The sequence below is a fragment of the Nymphalis io genome, chromosome 15, assembly GCF_905147045.1.
Source record: "Nymphalis io chromosome 15, ilAglIoxx1.1, whole genome shotgun sequence".
In the NCBI taxonomy this organism is placed as follows: Eukaryota; Metazoa; Arthropoda; class Insecta; order Lepidoptera; family Nymphalidae; genus Nymphalis; species Nymphalis io.
In genome coordinates, this window is record NC_065902.1 from 398059 (window position 1) to 416054 (window position 17996).

The 17996-nt window shown below is 34.5% G+C and overlaps 1 protein-coding gene across 6 annotated transcripts in view; it reads left to right on the forward strand.

Annotated features, from left to right (window-relative positions):
- LOC126773703 (microtubule-associated protein futsch) overlaps nucleotides 1–17996 on the forward strand; it is an 83226-nt gene that overhangs the window by 43940 nt on the left and 21290 nt on the right. For 5 of the 6 annotated variants that reach the window (XR_007669763.1, XM_050494781.1, XM_050494784.1 and 2 more), the window contains 7 exons: nucleotides 109–7043; nucleotides 7114–8515; nucleotides 8821–9038; nucleotides 9298–9715; nucleotides 10394–10498; nucleotides 10620–10835; nucleotides 11007–11143. Coding sequence is in view for 5 of the 6 variants with exons in the window: in XM_050494781.1 (XP_050350738.1) it covers nucleotides 109–7043; nucleotides 7114–8515; nucleotides 8821–9038; nucleotides 9298–9715; nucleotides 10394–10498; nucleotides 10620–10835; nucleotides 11007–11143 (9431 nt within the window). In the remaining variant the exon portion in view is untranslated. The remainder of the gene's footprint in view (nucleotides 1–108; nucleotides 7044–7113; nucleotides 8516–8820; nucleotides 9039–9297; nucleotides 9716–10393; nucleotides 10499–10619; nucleotides 10836–11006; nucleotides 11144–17996) is intronic. The other variant, XM_050494783.1, reaches the window with a different exon arrangement.

The following is a 17996-nucleotide window of genomic DNA, read 5'->3' on the forward strand; positions in this document are numbered from 1 at the left end:
CTACCGACTACTGCCACCGACATTACTCTAACCGAACTAACTCTCATTAACCAGTAACAAAAATATAAATGAAAATTTCCCATATTTACTACCATTTATAATTTACAGATCTCAAGGAGCTTTCCAATGCTGGTTGGAACGTAGAATCTGAGAACAAAACGACGGATGATGGACACACGCATGTGAAGTCGGTCCATGCCAACATCGAGGGTCACTACGACGTCGATGGTGGTCGTGGCCAGTTCGCTGCTGTTGACCACAACAAACAAGCTATTACGGAATATGATGACGGTAACACCAGCCTCAAGCGTAATGAGAATATATCTAATACTGCAGCACACGAGCAAGTCGTGCGCAAAACTGACGATGGAACACAATTTTCATCAACGACAAGTTCATCAACGTCCGCCTCTAAGTTTGAACAAATATCTTCAACACACGAAACTGTGCCATATAATGATAACTATGACCTATCGCATCAAAAATATAATACTAACCGCAACGATAACACTTCGAATAGATTAACAAAAACAAGCGATTATGAACAGAATTTGAGATCTGATTTTGATCACGGTGAGATTATATCTAGAAAAATTGACTATCCGGATGAGAATACAAAAGTTATAGTAGAGACTAGATGTCTTCCCGATGGTACACGAGTGACTAGTACTCGTCGAGAGTTCCGTGCCCCAGCGGTACAGACAAGTCGTTCAGAGCAACACTCTCATGAATCAAGGATTGAAAATAAATCGTCCTATGCGAAGGTGGAGCAACGATCACATGTGAATGATTCTTCATCAAAAACTATTCGTGAAACCATTGACAATTCTAAGTTTGATATTGTGGATTCGCAAAAGACTATCGACGATTATGATTTTAAAAGAAACCAGCATTTCGATAGTTCAAAAGACAAAATTATTCACGACCATGATTCTGTGGATAAATTGAAAGATCAAGATTATAAAACTAATATCAACGAAAATACGAAACGCGATGTTTTCACATCAAAAATAAATGAAAATACTAAATATTATGACACTAATGAAACTCTTGACACTAGTACGAAAAATATTGAAGAACGCATTCATAACGTAACCCGAGAAAATATAATAACGGAAAGAAAAACTAGCTCTGATCAATACGAATCGACGTATAAGTCTGATTATAGTCAAAAGAAAATAAGCAATGACTGGAGCCCAGCTCAGCAAGCATGGGCAAGCACTCTACGTTCCGATACACCCACTAGACCATCTACAAGAGCTTCTTCTCCTGGAAGCAAAACTTTTAAGTCTAGCACCTCTTCCTTAAGAAGCAGTGTAAGCCCTGATAAAACTTACAGAAAACCGTCTAGTCGAGGAGGTAGTCCAAGTAAAGTAGACAGGCATTCCCCATCTGGCACAGTTCCAGTTCAGTCTGAAAAATATTCCAGTCATTATTCTTCTAATTCAGTTACAGAGAAGTCAAGCGGGGTTAGTCCGGATAGGAAACAGCAATATACCTATCGTCAAAGATCTAGTGCAAGTCCAGAAAAACAATACTATCCTGCACATGGAGCGAGTTCAAGCCCAGACAGAAAGAGGTCTCCCGTCAATGAAAAAACAACATATCCAAGATCTAATTTAAGCCCTGAAAGAAAAATAAATGTAACACAATCACCTTCAACTCCTTTAGATAGTCGCAGCCCTTCACCGAAGAGGCGAATTCCTGATTTAAGAAAAACTAAACTGTATCAAGATAATAATGACCTACAAGTAAAACATGAAGAAGTTGACGCTTCTTCATATTCGACGACTAAAACTAACACTATTGATAAAGCTAAAAGGACACTAAGCCCAAGTCCCGATCGCAAAATTCAGCAAAAGCCATCTTCGCCGACAAAGAGTGTTTCTGAACCAATACAAAAACATCCTAAAGAGACGTCCCCATCGAGAAAGATACCTCAAGAAGAAACTGGTAATTTGCCTGGATATATGCGACCAACTGCTGCTAGTAAGCCGACGGCAACTAGTCCTGACCGCAAAAACTATGAAACGTCGATAAATAAAGTTAAACAAGAACATTATAAATTCGTTGATGAGGAAACTAAAATGTACTCTGTAGTGGATAACGAACATATAAAACACTCTTCCTTAAAACAAGTTGACATACATTTATCGGATGATGTAAATTATTCAGAACCTACTGAAACCAAAAAACTATCGAAATCACGTTCACCTAGTCCAAGTAAATATTTACAAAAAAATCCAACTTCTCCGACAAGAGCAAGTCCCGCTAAAGATATTCCCAAACATAGTGATCTTTCTTCAAAGGAACAAACTCGTCGAACGAGTTATACATCTACTAAAGAAAGTTTTTCAAAAGATGAAACTGAGTATTTAGACACAACTATTAAATCTAAGAAAACCTTGACTGATTTCGAAACTCGAGCACAAAAAAACAAATCACCTAGTCCTGATAAGTCAAGATGCAGCCCAAATAAAGATAAATCAGTTGCGGATTTCTCTGTACCCAACAAGCAATCAAGCCATGAAACGCCAAAAGGTGAGAATCATCCTAAAAAAGATCCAAAATTTGTTCCTTCAGCGCCGACTCATACTTCTCCGAATACTAAATCGAAATCTCCAGATTTGATTGAACCCAAATCTGATAAAACATTCACAAGGCGCACTCCATCGCCATCTAAACCTACTTCAAAACCTTATAACGATGTTGATATTATAAAAACTAGTTCTGATAAAGCTTTTGATACAAACGAAAGTTCTACTTACATTAAGACAACATCCGATACCTACAGAAAAGACTCCTCGAAAGAAAATCATGTAACGTTGGTTTTGGATAAAGATTCTCAGAGACCTAATATACAAACAAGATCACCTTCACCACCGAAATCTATACAAGAAAAACACCCAAGCAGTTTAGTAGAAGAGAATTCTAAAATTGATTGTACAATTAAACCAACGCCTACAAATAAAACACCTAAAGATTGCACTTCTCCCGTTAAATCTAAATCTCCTGTACGAGACACCAAATATCAGGTTGCTTCTGAGTTTATTAACATTGAAAAAACTAATGAAGAAATTAATAAAAACACGACGATAGAACGTCCAAGGCAGCTTATTACACCTTCAACAAGCCCAACCAGAAAACCAAAAACTATTGAAAAAGAACTGTCTTCTCGAGAAAGTTCGCCGACAACATCCGTGAGTGGCTTCGAGTATTTCAGCTCTCACCAAACTGATAAAAATATGATTACAGATTTAGATGAACAGTTTTATTCTGAAAATACAACAGAATTTATTAATAACGAAAAAACAAAAGATTTTAGGAATCAACTGTTAACGAAAATTCCCTGCAGATCACCATCACCAGAGAAACTTTCAACAAAAGATAGTCTTCCCCGAAAAAGCTCTTTGAAAAAACCAAGTAACCAGACCTCACCAACCGAAAAACCTCCATCCAATTTCCTAGTTTCACCTAATGTAGAAACTAAAGAGTTTGTTGACCATAATTTAATAACTAAAGATAAGCCAGTTAAAATTAAGCCTCCATTTGAAAGACGTGAAACATATGAAGAAAGATGTCGAAAAATATTAGGAATGACTGAAACAGATTCAAATGAAACTAATATAATTGTACAAGAATCGACAAAGAATGATCAACAATCAGAATCAAATATTAGTTCACCGAGCGTATCGCCCTGTCGTAGTTCTTCACCGGAAAATAGTTTTCTACACAAAGAAACTTTCAAAAACACCTCTGAAAAAACAAAAGAACAAAAAAATATGGTAAATGAAGAAAACAATAATAAAACAAATACCACCCAAACGAATATTTCTGAAAGTCGTAAATCAGACAAAATTCCATCAAGAGAACCATCTCCCTGTAAAATTCAAAATGTTACAACTGAAGAAAAAAGTACTAATCAGTATAAATCAAGTGTAAAAAAAATTGAAAATGAATCAAAGACAACTTCTAGTTCGAAAATTCGAAGTGAAGATACAAACGAGCAAATTTATGAGATCAAACGCAATCGTTCAAGTATTAGTCCTGAAAGGAAAGTTGATCAAAAATATTTACCAAAAAAACGCGTCAGAAGTCCAGACCACAAGTCCGAAAACATTATTGACAGTAAACCGATTGATAAGTTTCCTAAAAAACCTATTAACGATGTCACTACACCTACCAAATCTACACAAAAGCCGATGAAAGCAGTCATATCATCTGAGTACGAAGAAAATTATACTACGGAGCGTATTATACAAGATAATGTTACTGACATTATTGAAGATGTAACAGATTACGTTAAGCCGAGGTCTTCTATATCTCCATCACGTAAAACGACTACTAAAACTTCTTCACCAACAATGAATGCTGACGATAAATCTCCAACAACCACATCAAACAAATCTTTTGACTACAGTACTGAATTTATAATATCTGAAAAGGAAAAAGAAGTTTTAGATAGGGTACAAAAATCTTTGAGAAAACTCTCACCAGATCGTATCGCAAAATCTCCTGATCGAGAAAAGAGCACTCCTAAATCAACGACTTTACGTGATTTGGAAATTATTACTAAAACCGAAAATATTGAAGATGTTTCAATTAAAAATATTACACAAATAAATAAATCCCTTAATGAAGAAGTATTTGTATCGGACAAACAAAAAACTGAAAAACCCAAAGATCAAAAAGTATCAAGCAAACCACCATCAAGAAACGTCTCGCCGACGAAAAAGGTTTCGAATATATCTCCTGTACCAGCTAGAAGTATATCACCTAAGAAACCAATATCACCGACTGAAAGACCACAATCACCTCTAGTACCCAGAGTAAGTGGCATAAAACCGAGAGAGCCAGTTTCTTCTCACCTCAGAAAATCTTCACCTTCTGCATCATCACCAACAAAATCAGATAAACCTTTTGTATCAGATGTTAAAAAAGTTGCAGCTATTACCAAACAATTTAATCATACAAAAGGAACTGTTAATAGTAAAATATCAAGTAATAAGATATCTCCGGGAAATGTCCAGAAAGTAGAACAAGAACCTAAGAAGACTTTCATAAGCAAAGGTACTAAGGACAATGTAAAGAAAGATACAGACTCAAAAATAGCACGAACCTCTAGTGACATAGCATTAAAGTCGAAAAAAAGTTTGCCTCAGAAAATTAGATCGAAACCTGAAATCCAAGTTAACGATGTTACTACGGGCAAAAACTATAAACATACAATTACTACAACAAAATCACAAAAACCAAATTCAAAAGAACACCAAACAAAACTTCCTACAAGTAAACCAAAATCTGCTACAGCATTAAATACCTCGACAGATGATGATGATGATGTAATTATAGATGTTCAGCACGCTAAATCATCTCGTGAAAATTCTCCAGATCGTATTTGCCCGACACCGTTAGGGTATTCAGAGGACGTTGGTTCTTCTAGATTTCCTGATGAAGTAAAAGAACCAGATGACGAATATCAAAAACGTGGATATCATACTATACATGAAACTGAATCTATAGTAGATGAAATTGTGGAAATAAGTGAAGACGATGAACTGTTTGTTAAAAGAACAGATGTAGATGATTCCAAAAAGGATGAGGATCATCTTTTGAGTGTCAACAGTAAAGTATCAAAATTTTTGACGAAAATAGAAGACGTCGCTAAAACCAAAGATACGACAGCGAGATTTAAAGAAACAGAAAGAAAAGTACACTCTGACTTTGATGAAAATTTGAAATCAGATGACTGCCTATTATCTGTATCAGAAAAGGTTAATAAGTTTGCTAAGGGGCCTATTGATAGAAAAGAGAAGAGCCCTTCGCGTAATATCGTAGAAGAATTTGACAAACATACGACATATCAGGACGACTACACTAAATTAAGCGTAAATGATAAAGCTCATTTATTCATTGAAACAGCTGAAAACACTAAATCTACGAGAACCAAACCAGTACAAAAAATTGAGCGACCTGATCTTCATGACGTTGATGATTCATTAAAAACCGACGATTGCTTACTCAGTGTATCAGATAAAGTAAATAAGTTTGTAAAGACTGCTGAACAATTTTTGAACGAAACATTAGAAGTTGAAGAAAAAGAGAAAAAAATTAAAGAACAGCATGACAAAATTATGAGGAAAATAGTGGAAAATGTCGACGATAGTGTTTCTAATTTAAAAAATAACAATGAAAATGAGAATATCGAAGCCGCATCAAAAACAAAATCAAATGTAGGTGAAAGCGTGAGACGAAGTTCTTTTGCCAAAGAAACCGCATCATCGCATGCAAAAGTGAAGGAAGTTATAAGCCCTAATCACAAAACATACGAAAAACCTTCAAACGTAAAAGTAACAACCCTTCGTAGCAATGAAGCCGTGAAGAAGGCTAAAGCTTTGTTTGAAAACATTGCCACTACTACGACTAACACGAATCGAAAGACTAATGACATTTCTCAAACGAAGTCTACAAAATTAATAGAGAAAATTGCAACAAAGAAGTCCCCGAAAGTGGATTCGATAAAAACTCAACATTCTTCTATTAATGAAAATAAAAATACCAATGATAACGAAAAGAAACTTAACTATTTCCCAACTGACACAACTCAAGAGCCTTCGGATGAAACCATAATAGAATATCGACCTCAAAATAGTCCAACGCCATTAAGACAACGTTCGCCTGATAGCAACAAAGCTAGATCTCCTTCACGTAAAACGACGGAACTCAATGCACCTACGTCACACGTCCACTCTGTTGCTGATATGCCTAAGAAAGACATCTCTGGATTAGAAAGACCTGAAAAATTAAAAGAAAAAGTACCCGGCTACCAACAGCCTACAAAAACCAGCCAAATGAAAGAAGAAGTAAAAACGGTAGATGATATTGACATAAGTAGCAGACGCGGAAGTGGGAAATTTGGAGTTGAGCTTCGGCGAACTAGTACAGAGAGATGTACTGTCAGTACTGAACGTCGTCGCAGTAGCGTTGAACACTATCAGCCCTGCATAGAAGATATCTTTGACTTGGACCTCCTAGAACAAATGGTAAGTTTAAAAAAAAAATATTTTAAGTACTGTATTTAGCCATATTTTTTAAATAAAATTCAACTTTCAGTTGGAGAAGGTCGTCGGTTACGAGCAGAGACGTCGTATTAGAGCTCAAATAAGAGTAGCAAAGAAGAAAGTAGATAATGGGCAAGTCGAAGCAAATAATGTCACAAAAACGAAGCAAAGTACTAGTAAAGTGACCAAGACTCGTTCGCCTGAATATCAAAATAAATCACCAGAACGTCAAGCCAAATCTACAATTCAAAAAGCAGCATCTCCTGAACGGCAACCACGAAAGTTTTCTTCTCCAGTACGTCAGCCTCAAAATAATTCTTCCCCTGACCGTCAGGTACAGAAATGTTATTCTCCTGAACGTGATTTAAAGACAACGACGCATGTAACTTTGTTATCAGAACGTACGGAATCGGAACAAGTTACAACGTCCTTGAATGGTAATTCAAAAGATACTGTTAACTTATCAGAAAAACAAATTAGATCACGAACTCCAGATAAATTACCTTCGAAAGTACCAGCCAAATCTAAAAGCCCAATTCGCAAACATAGTCCGGATAAAAAATCAAGGCCCTTGTCACCAACCAAAACGACTTCTACGAAACCAAAATCTAATCGGTTTAGCGAATATGCTACTGCATATATGAAGAAGGTCGGCTTAAAAGATACTGAAAAAACCATCGACGTTAAGTTAAAAAAAATACCTATCAATGAGTTGAAAACAAAAACAATAGAAACCCACCATGCAATTGAATCTAAACATTCATCGTCTTCTAAAAAGACGTCTGAGTGCATATCGTCTAAAGATACAATAGAAGTTACTCACCTTAACGGGAAAAGGTCACCTTCACCTCAAAAGCTTGATAACAAAAGCCGTCTTCCACAAAAAAATCTATCTCCCGACCGTAAAATTCAAAGTACTGAACGCTCTCATATCAGTCCAGAACGAAAACATCGAAATGCTGAAAATCTCCGGCATAGTCCTGAACGCGTTAAGCATAGTCCAGAACGTGCTAAGCATAGCCCAGAACGTAATGAGCACATCTTTGAACATACTCAACAAACCCCTGGACGCAGATATGATAGTCCGGAAAGATTACCTAGCCCAGAGCCGACTCGTCAAAAATCCGACGTCAATAAAACCGTAATTAAAAAGGAAACTATTATAAAAACAGTATTTGATATTGAAAAGAAAATTCCACAAAAACCGAAGCAAGAAGAAAAACCATCGTGGGTAACTAACAGAAATTTGAAGAAAATAACATCGGAAAATCGCACGTTTAGTTCTAAAAAAATAGAACCCGAGAAACCAAAATACCGACAGTTGAGTCCATCTAAGGTTATCACAAAACCCATTGATGTTATAACTTCTAGCTATGGTCCAGGGCCTTTAGATACAGACGGAAAACCTCTGTTTGGTATAAGAGCCTTGAGAAAGGGGTCTTCTAACTACCAAGGTATGTATATAATGAATAATAATTTTGTCATCATTGACATCATACACTTTAGTCAGTTTACAAATATTTGTACAGCTGAATAGGATTATATATTTAGGTAAACGTACGTACTATCATAAAACACATAAAAGCCTTTTATAAAATTACTTGTTAATTAATTGTATACTGCGATATAAATGTAGTAAGGTTACTCACCCGATACGTAGTGAAACTTTTTGTCAGCATGTTTCTATTAATGCAAGTAATAGATAACAATACTTAATTGTGTAAACGGGTGACTAACAGTTTTATTGCTCATTTGACAGTGAAAGGTACTGTGATTCGTCAAGAGTTCCACTCGCGGAACGGAGGCGAACCTGAGGGCACGGTCTCCGTCACAGCGTACTCGACGGAACCGAAGGATTTGGAAAAATTGCTTGAGGTTCAAGGAGATAGGCCTTCAAGACTCCATGGCTTGGCCGCTATCACTACAACGAAGAAGTTCGGCGGAGATACCGGCACAACTTTTAGCGAGGTTCATAACGTAAGCGCCTGACAATAATTTATATTCATTTGCTTAGAGACAATATTACATTTACTACAAAATCAGGATGTTACCTTTTTCAACGTTAGATTGTACTTTCACATTGTGTCTTTGACTCGTGAATTATTATGGCACAATAATAATGTTTAAATTATAATTTATATATTATTACGTTATTATTAGTCTCAAGAAATAACTGATGATTTATAACATATAGGTTTTAAAAACAAATATTTATATTTTGTTTTTATTAATGTAGAAAGAAGAACGCGCATCACTAGATCAGTTCACACACAGCGATCGCCGAGTCACTGAGAGCAGTATAACCAGCGGAATTAGCAGCTTGGACAGAAAAGACCAGACATATGCACAGAAGGATAAAATCGTAGAGATCGATAACGAAGAAAGATTCGGACACAAGGAGAGATCGGAGCGAATCATAGACACGCATGAAAAACGTGGTACAAGTGACGTTAAATTAGAAACAATAGCAAGTGTAAATAAACAACATAACACTAGAATGCAGAAAGAGAAAATCGAGAGGAGTGTAGATACGGAAAGAAGAAGCAAAGAGATGTCGGAGAGACAGACAGAGACAGAGAAGCGAATGGAAGAACGAAAGACAGTTAGACAAAATTCCGTTAAATCACTTACGGAGAAATATATTAAAAGTGCAAGTAAGTGCAAATTATAACATAAAATATATTTTTGTAGTAATCACCTACAATTATTGTAATGGTTTTTTTTTTGTCTATGAAATATTGACTTTGCGATAGTATATCCGATATTAATATTCAAAAAAAGTAAAAGTCAAGCATCCGTGTCCATTCGTACCCAGAATACAAAACTGTATTTATGAATATTATTCGCGTGATTCCATTATCCGTATTTATTCCGTTATTCATTTCACTTTCATTCCTTCCACAAATTTATAGCACGACTCGAGTATATTTGAATCATTTGATATCTCAAGTCAAGTGTCTACAGTTTGATTAGAATTTGTAACAAAAAAAATTCAATTGATCTCGAGTTTCGACGTTTAGTGTACATGAAACTTTTAATTCAGTGAAAAATGTTTCTTAATTACTATTTATCAACGTCAAAAATAAAAACGGGTATGACAGTCTGGTATTTAAAATACACTGACGATTCTCACTTATAGTTTTGTTCATATTTTAAAATTACTGACATACAAAAAAATTATTAATTACACAGCTATACACTTTTATATAAAAGAGTTGACTACATCGTAATATTAGTTTTATAATTTATTTTAGTATTATAATTTGTAAATTCTTTATAAGTAATCGTTACGTTTTTCTGATTTAAACTTTAATTTGTGATAATATTCAAAGGCGAGTCTTCAAAATCTGAGCGTCACATGTACCCGAAAGCGGGGCTCATCTTACGCACCGCCACTATGAAGGACAGTGTCTCCAGCGATTCGTCAGCTCACGCTGGTTAGTTTATTTCAAACTAAAACTACTTTTCGTTGACTTTGTTACTGATCGAAAATTTTAATTCTAAAATAATAATGATACAGTCGCTTATATTAACACTAAACACGAAATATGTCTACAGGTCTCACACGTACGGATAGCGAGCAGAGTCTGGGTTCAGACGACGAGACAGTAACTACGACCACAACCGAGCAAGTTGGGGACGGCGTTCGTACAACCACTACCACCACCATGCGCTCGGGGCACACTCGGGGTCAAGAACGATCTTTCCTCGACAGCACCACTAAGGTCACCGGGGTACAGGATATACTGACTAGGATGAAGAATGCTGACATTGGTAAGAGCTGGTATACACTTGTCTTTAACCGACTTCGGTTTTACCAAGGAGTTTTACCATAATTGACAAAAGATTTGATGTTCGATTTAGAGCTACGGTCATAATTATTAGGCTACGTTCATTTCATTCAGCCATTTTCATTCTTATTAATATATTATTATTCTCGTTTAGTGATCGAGGAGGGTGACAGCAGTGCGGACACAGAAGCGCGTGCTCTGCTGAATAAGTTTCTAGGCGCCACCGTGCTCATGGCTGGTATGCAGAGTTACGTCACAGAGAAGCCTTCTGGAAAAGTTTTGATCAAACAAGTAAGTGATATTTTTAAACACTCGTTTTGAATCGTGCGATATCGTAACGATAGCAATGAACACGCAATCAGTTAAAAGAAGAAAAGTAAACGAAAATATAATTCTTAATTTATCTTTTAAAATAGGTTCTTTCGACGACGGATAAATGTTATAATATTTTTTAATTATGTTTCGACGAAATATTTAGAAATGTAATATGTATGCGCATATAAAAATAATAATTTTCTTATTTTAGTATATGATTATCTAGACTTTATATATACTTCTAGTATTTCATCGACATCAACATTACATATCAACGTTAGTTTCATGGTTTACTAAACATTGGCTGTATTGATTGACATTTAATATTATGTACCAAAGATCCCTTGCCCAGTAAAATTAAACATTTTATCGCCAATAATATTACGATAACCAGAACTCAGGAGAACTTGGTACATGGACATCATAAGTCCATTTATTTATTCATAGCAGTATTCGTTAATATCCTGATCCTAGTTATTAATACATTCTCGATAAGACATTTATTACATTTATAAATGCAAGTTTCGAGACTCGATTATACGTGAAAATAATTTATACATTTATTATAAATTTCTGTATTTGTCTTGTATTCGCAAAATAAAACCTATGATAAATCTTATCAAATACACTACGAGTATTGCAATATTATGAACACCACTACTTTGAATTAGGTAATTTATACTTTATTATTATTGACTGCCTCGTTAGTCAAATGGCTTGACGTGAGGCCGCAGGCCCGGAACTCCTGGGTTCAATTCCCAGGTCGGCCCAATAAAAAGTTATTGGGTTTTTCCGTCACAAAATTTTCAGTAGCAGCCCGGAGTCTGGAAGTAGGAAGCGTGTACACTAACGTGCCTCAGAAAGCACGTAAAGCCGTTAGTCCTGCGCCTGAACTCTTTCCGGTCATGTCGAATTGCCGTCCCATCGGATTAAGAGAGTTAGGGAATAGAAAGTGCACCTGTGTTTGCGCACACATTTGTGCACTACAATATCTCCTGCATAGTTGGCTTATCTCTCTTGAAATTGGCCGCCGTGACCGAAATCGGTCTAGAGGACATTATTATTATTATTATATACTTCATAAATATTTCCTGTTGAAAGTAACACTAAATAAGTGTTACTTTCATAAATAAAGCAAGCAATATGCTATTTTTAATAAAAGTATTTATTTATTTATTTAGTGTACAGGAAACAAACAGTGAAATAATTACAATAAAATAAAAAATATAAATATTTATAGTATATAAAAGAGCGTAATCTTATAAGATACAAAAATTAATAAGTTACAAAATAATATCCATATGTATATAAACGTAATACGAAAGTCAATGTCCATACTAAATTTACATCTTGTAATTACAAGAATATCAACGCTTGGCTCAAATTAGTGAGACCGGAATCTTCCAGACGTTTTTGTATTGATTTAAATTTTATCAATGTAGCTTTATATATTGAATGACGCTGATACTTGTTCAGTTTTTAAGGCGATGTTTTGCTCTGTGACAGTGGAGCCTCCATGGAAAATGACACAATGATGTCCTGCGTACGTGTAACCGTACCGAGTACCGTTTTATATAAAGACTCTTAATTTTTGAATCTTTGCGGCACCCGGAACAAAGCAAGCTGCCTTGTACCACAATTGTTTTACTCCCACGATGACTATACTATACCGTTAAAAAATAATAAACCCTTAATATCACTTATGGTACACAGTAAAAACCTGAGCCACCCTTATGGCAAGAGAAGATGTATTTGTAAGCAATACCGTGATCCACCAAGACGGTAAGGATTTTTCATGGGTTGTCTGGCATGGAGTCCTATATACCCTAGGGAGCTTACAGGGAGGTGGCAGGAAACTGACTTATTGATGTAGCGATTGACATATTCGCTTGATAAATATCCGATAGATCCCCAGGCTTTATCAAAAATGCACTCAAGATTGGCTAGCACCCAAAGTTTATATTTCTGACCATTTACATTTACGCGGTCTTCCGTAAACACAGGCGCTGCCAACTTTTATTTCAAGTCATCCTATCTGAGCAAATGTGACATCGTCGTTGCGTATACCTTTTATGTGTGCAAAATTCTATTGAAATGTAATAATGAATCCAAAAACAAGTCTCATCAAACTATCAATAATAATCATTCTATACATTTACAAATTAAACATTTCTTATCCCGAATCAGAGTAATTTAGCACGCTCGATGTTCTGCGGGTGACAGTCATGAGTTAAAGTTAGGCAAAAGGTGTCCTTTGCCCCGATAAGGTTGTTAGTTCGATGGCATTGTTACCTTAATCTTCTTATTGGAAATTGCACAAAATGGATAATATACGTCGTTACAATAACGCGTTTCAAATGACGTAATTAAGAAGTGAGCAGGTGGTTCTACGTAGTTTTTATGCTAACATATATATCACATTCAAGATTTATTTCACTGACGATTTTGAGTTAGGTACAAACATATATACATAATATATGCTCATGCTGTAATATAAATACAAGATAGACACTTAGTCGGATCACTTGTCGCTTTCTCATAACAAATACGTTCCAAAAACCTTCAAAACAGCCATAGCAAGTTTTCGTCATAATGCCGCACAGGTTAAATAGTTTAATAGTTTCATAAAGTGATTAATAAAAGCCTTTGTATATGATATTATTAAAGGTAAATCCATATCAAAATCTCAATAATTTCGAGCATAAATTGGCGCCAATTTTAACTGAAGATATTTCGCTATCCAATTAACAATCAAGGATTATTTATTCAACTTATTGTGTATAAATCCGAAAACCAGCAACATGATTGAGACACCTTATAGTATGAATAATTTTATTAAATTAGCTATCAAGTGGAAAACCTTATTAAAAATAAGCTTTTACTAATCACAAACACATACTTACAAAAAAGAAATAAAATTTAATATATTAGGTTGTATTATCTCTATACCAAAAGGTTGTGCAATATTTCAGCTCAATCGGATTTATAAACTGATTTGAATGAAATTCAGTTGCAAGATTGAGCCCATACACACTGATATCTGAAGTCAAGTAAAACGGTTTCCAATCACTGGTGTTCATCCCAACAAGTAAAAAGGCCCATTGATATTTTTGTGATTAATAAATGATTTCAAATCCAAATCATCCTTTTGTTTAAACTATTTAAAACACTAAATAAATTTATTAATTGTTTATAATATAGTAGAATATTACAAACAATTAATAAAATGATACTCGTACATAAATAACCTATTATGTTATAAATGAATAGAACAATTTTCTGAACGATAAAATAATTTTTCTCTAATTAAAATCATTTTTATCTACATTCTTTTCGCGCTCCGAAAGGTATATAGGTTTTACCATATTCGCTGTAAAGATCATGTGCCCAGCGGCGTGTGGTCATAAAAACGTGACACAAATATGGCGCAATTCATCATTGAAAACACTCACTCTACTATCGACTCGTGGCTAGTAAACAAAAGCTTCCGATAGATGCGCCCGCGCAACCGCCTTGCCGTTTTAAGACACGCGCGTAAAACGAGAAAACCGCCGGCAAAAATAACACCGCATCGCCTTTTCACCGACCGACACGGTATAAGAGGGAGATCGATTTATGCGATAATAACCCTTACTAGTAGGTAAAAGCTGGGCGTTTGAAAGGAAATTCGTTTAGAGAGTTTCGGACGCTATATTTGGTGTGGTGACGTCAGGAAACGCCTCACGCGCAGTCTGATCCCAGCACCCGCTCTGGACGGTGCCATCTACACACACGTGACAACTTAATTTTGGATAAACATAACTACAATAATATTGGTTATTAAAAAAGTGCTGAAGGGTCACATAATATACAAAGCGTTCAATTTTTGACGCGAAGTGTCAAACGTAATTTTTATGATTGCGTTTATGGTCAGTCTTCACAGGTAAGTTTTAAAATTATTTATTTAGAAATCTATATAAAAATATATTTAATTTCAATATATCAAGTTACTTAGGTAACAGTCACATTAAAGTATCGACTAATTTTAGTTTCATTATCTGTTAGATATTATTATATTTTAACAAAAATATACAGATTATTAGATTAAATGTACATAATATTTAATTTAGATTTAGATCATTTTAAACTAAAAAACAAAACCACATTTTTAATTAAAGACTTTTTTAAATGTCAAATTTGACATTGTATCTTTCAACGCATTCCGCGGTCTCTGCCCGCGAAGCTATATTCAATATTCAAAAATAAACAAGACGGATGTTGTAACAAGAAATCGAAAAAAATATTTCCCAAACTGAATAGACGGCGAACGCTTTCCGCTCTGAAAACTTTGTCGCAATTATTCCATTGTTGTAAGTTTGCACGCAACGACGACAATTTGGAAAATGTGTTTTTAAAGTTCGTTTATAACGGATAACGGTTATTCTAGGGAATTTAGAACACGCGTTTAACTTTAGTCTATAAAATGATTTATTTAAATTAAAACAAAGTTTAATAACAAGTTTTTCTCTTAAAGATCCTTTGACGAGCCGGTTGGCGTGGTTGGTAGATACTTGCCTTTCACGCCGATGGTTGTGTGTTCGATTCCCACCCAGGACAGACATTTGTGTGCATGAACATATCTGTTTGTCCTGAGTCTGGGTGTAATTATCAATATAAGTATGTATTTACAAAAGAAAAGTAGCATATGTAGTATATCAGTTGTCTGGTTTCCATAGTACAAACTCTGCCTAATTTGGGATCAGATGGCCGTGTGTGAATAATGTCCTAGGATATTTATTATTTTACTATTTATCCTCCTTGAATTGTCGTATTTGAGAAAATTAAAATATTATTAAAAAAACCTTAACATAGTTATTATATTCTTTCTTTTCTATCTAATATTTACTGCGACTATCTCATATGGATCGCGTTTATAAAAGTTAAGCGACATAATTCCTTAAAAGAACAATTGAATACCAAGATACATAAGACCTAAGGTTCCTGCGAGTAAATTAATACTGAAACTTAGAAAAAAATAACTTATATGACGATACTACATTTTTATTAAGAGATTCGTGTATGGAATTTATATATAGGATAATATTTTTGCTACAAATAGTTTAAACTTAACTCATTATTGTCAGATAAAATCGCTAGAATGCTATGCTGTATCTCATTTAAAAAAAATTGCTTGCCTAGTTTGAACTTGTGCTTACAAGTAATTCAAGGCAACCTTGCTCAGTGTATTCAAGCGATGACAGACAATGTCATAGTTAATGGAAGGTACATATATTATGTAGCTATGTTAAATATGTAATATCAATAATGTATATTTGCCGAAGGCTGGTACGAAGTAATCAACCAGGTTACATCCGTTTACTGCATATTCCACGGAGTTACATTAAATATTGTATTGTACTACTTGTCGTTGTTAAATATACTCGCGTTTGCAATAGTACTCATTCAATTTGACAATAATTGAAGATGATCAGCTTTCGTTAATTTCCTAGCATTTACAATCAAAATCGAGGTTTTTTTCAAAAATAAGATTGCAAACTTGCTGCACTGCTGAACTTAGCGTACAGAGCCTAATATGTCTTAGTGCTTTTCTTTTGTATTATTTGTGATTTATTTTATCACTCTAGTTACGATCAATGTATGACAATATTTAAATAAATAATAATCTTAATAGAAAAAATACAAAACTCTTATTATTGGCAAGGGGTGGACATTGGACAGTATTAATGGTTTGATAAGTAAATACTAAGATCATTTATCTCATAGTTAGTAGGTGTTTGTCATATTAATAGGAGTTTAATTCACTTAATGCATATAAAGTGGACGCAAGTAGAAATTAATGTTCGGGACACGTGTTTTAGTTGACGTCAAAAATTATTTATATTTCATGCGACGCTGAGCGTACTTTGTTTGCTCGGTAGGTAAATAAACATTTCAAGTTTATTACTAGACTAATTGGCGCCGATGACTTTATACTTCCTTCGTACATAGATTTCCATATCAGCTTGACATCGGTCTCATTTTTCTTCACACGTTTTAAATTATTTTACATATTAATTGCGTATTTTATTTATTGTTCGAAATTGATTGTTTCATTTAAATTTAAATACTTATAAAACCTACTTACAACATCACATTGACTTGAATTATTCGCGTTGTTGTTATTTTTTCCGTAATAAACGTACACTACGTTAACTACACATTTTCGACAGCTGTCACAATACATATGTTATAGAAAAAAATACTACACTTTAATTTAATTTCATAAAAAATCAATAAATTAAATAAGGAATGGAGTTTTGTGGGTTATCTTACAGTTTTAAAATGCTTGTTAAAATCAGATATTAAGTTAAACCTGAACGCTGATGGGTCGCCCATTGCGTCAATGGTTTCCACCAATGACTATTCAGATTAAAGCCTTAGTTAATTTGACTAATGTTTGTTTTATTATTTTTTATTATATTAATATTTGTGTCATACGATAAAGGATTAACCTATTTTAGTATCATTTACAAGCTATCCCTACCTTTCGAGGTTAAATTACAAAAATAAAAATCAGCCGAGCAGTGTGTTATCCTCTTCCTCATCTTTACATATATTTAAATAATATCCTCAGCTACTATCTTCTTATACATATAACCTAACACAGTCCAGCCACCTTTTCTCGGTCTACCTCATGCCTTTTAACCATCCACACCGAATTCATACCCAATCTAATACTCTCTTGTGATATGATATTAATTTCTCCGCCAGTAACTCATAAGATATTATCATTTATTGCTAAAATTTTATTGTAAATGCAAACATAAATCAATTTCATTACGTTCATAAT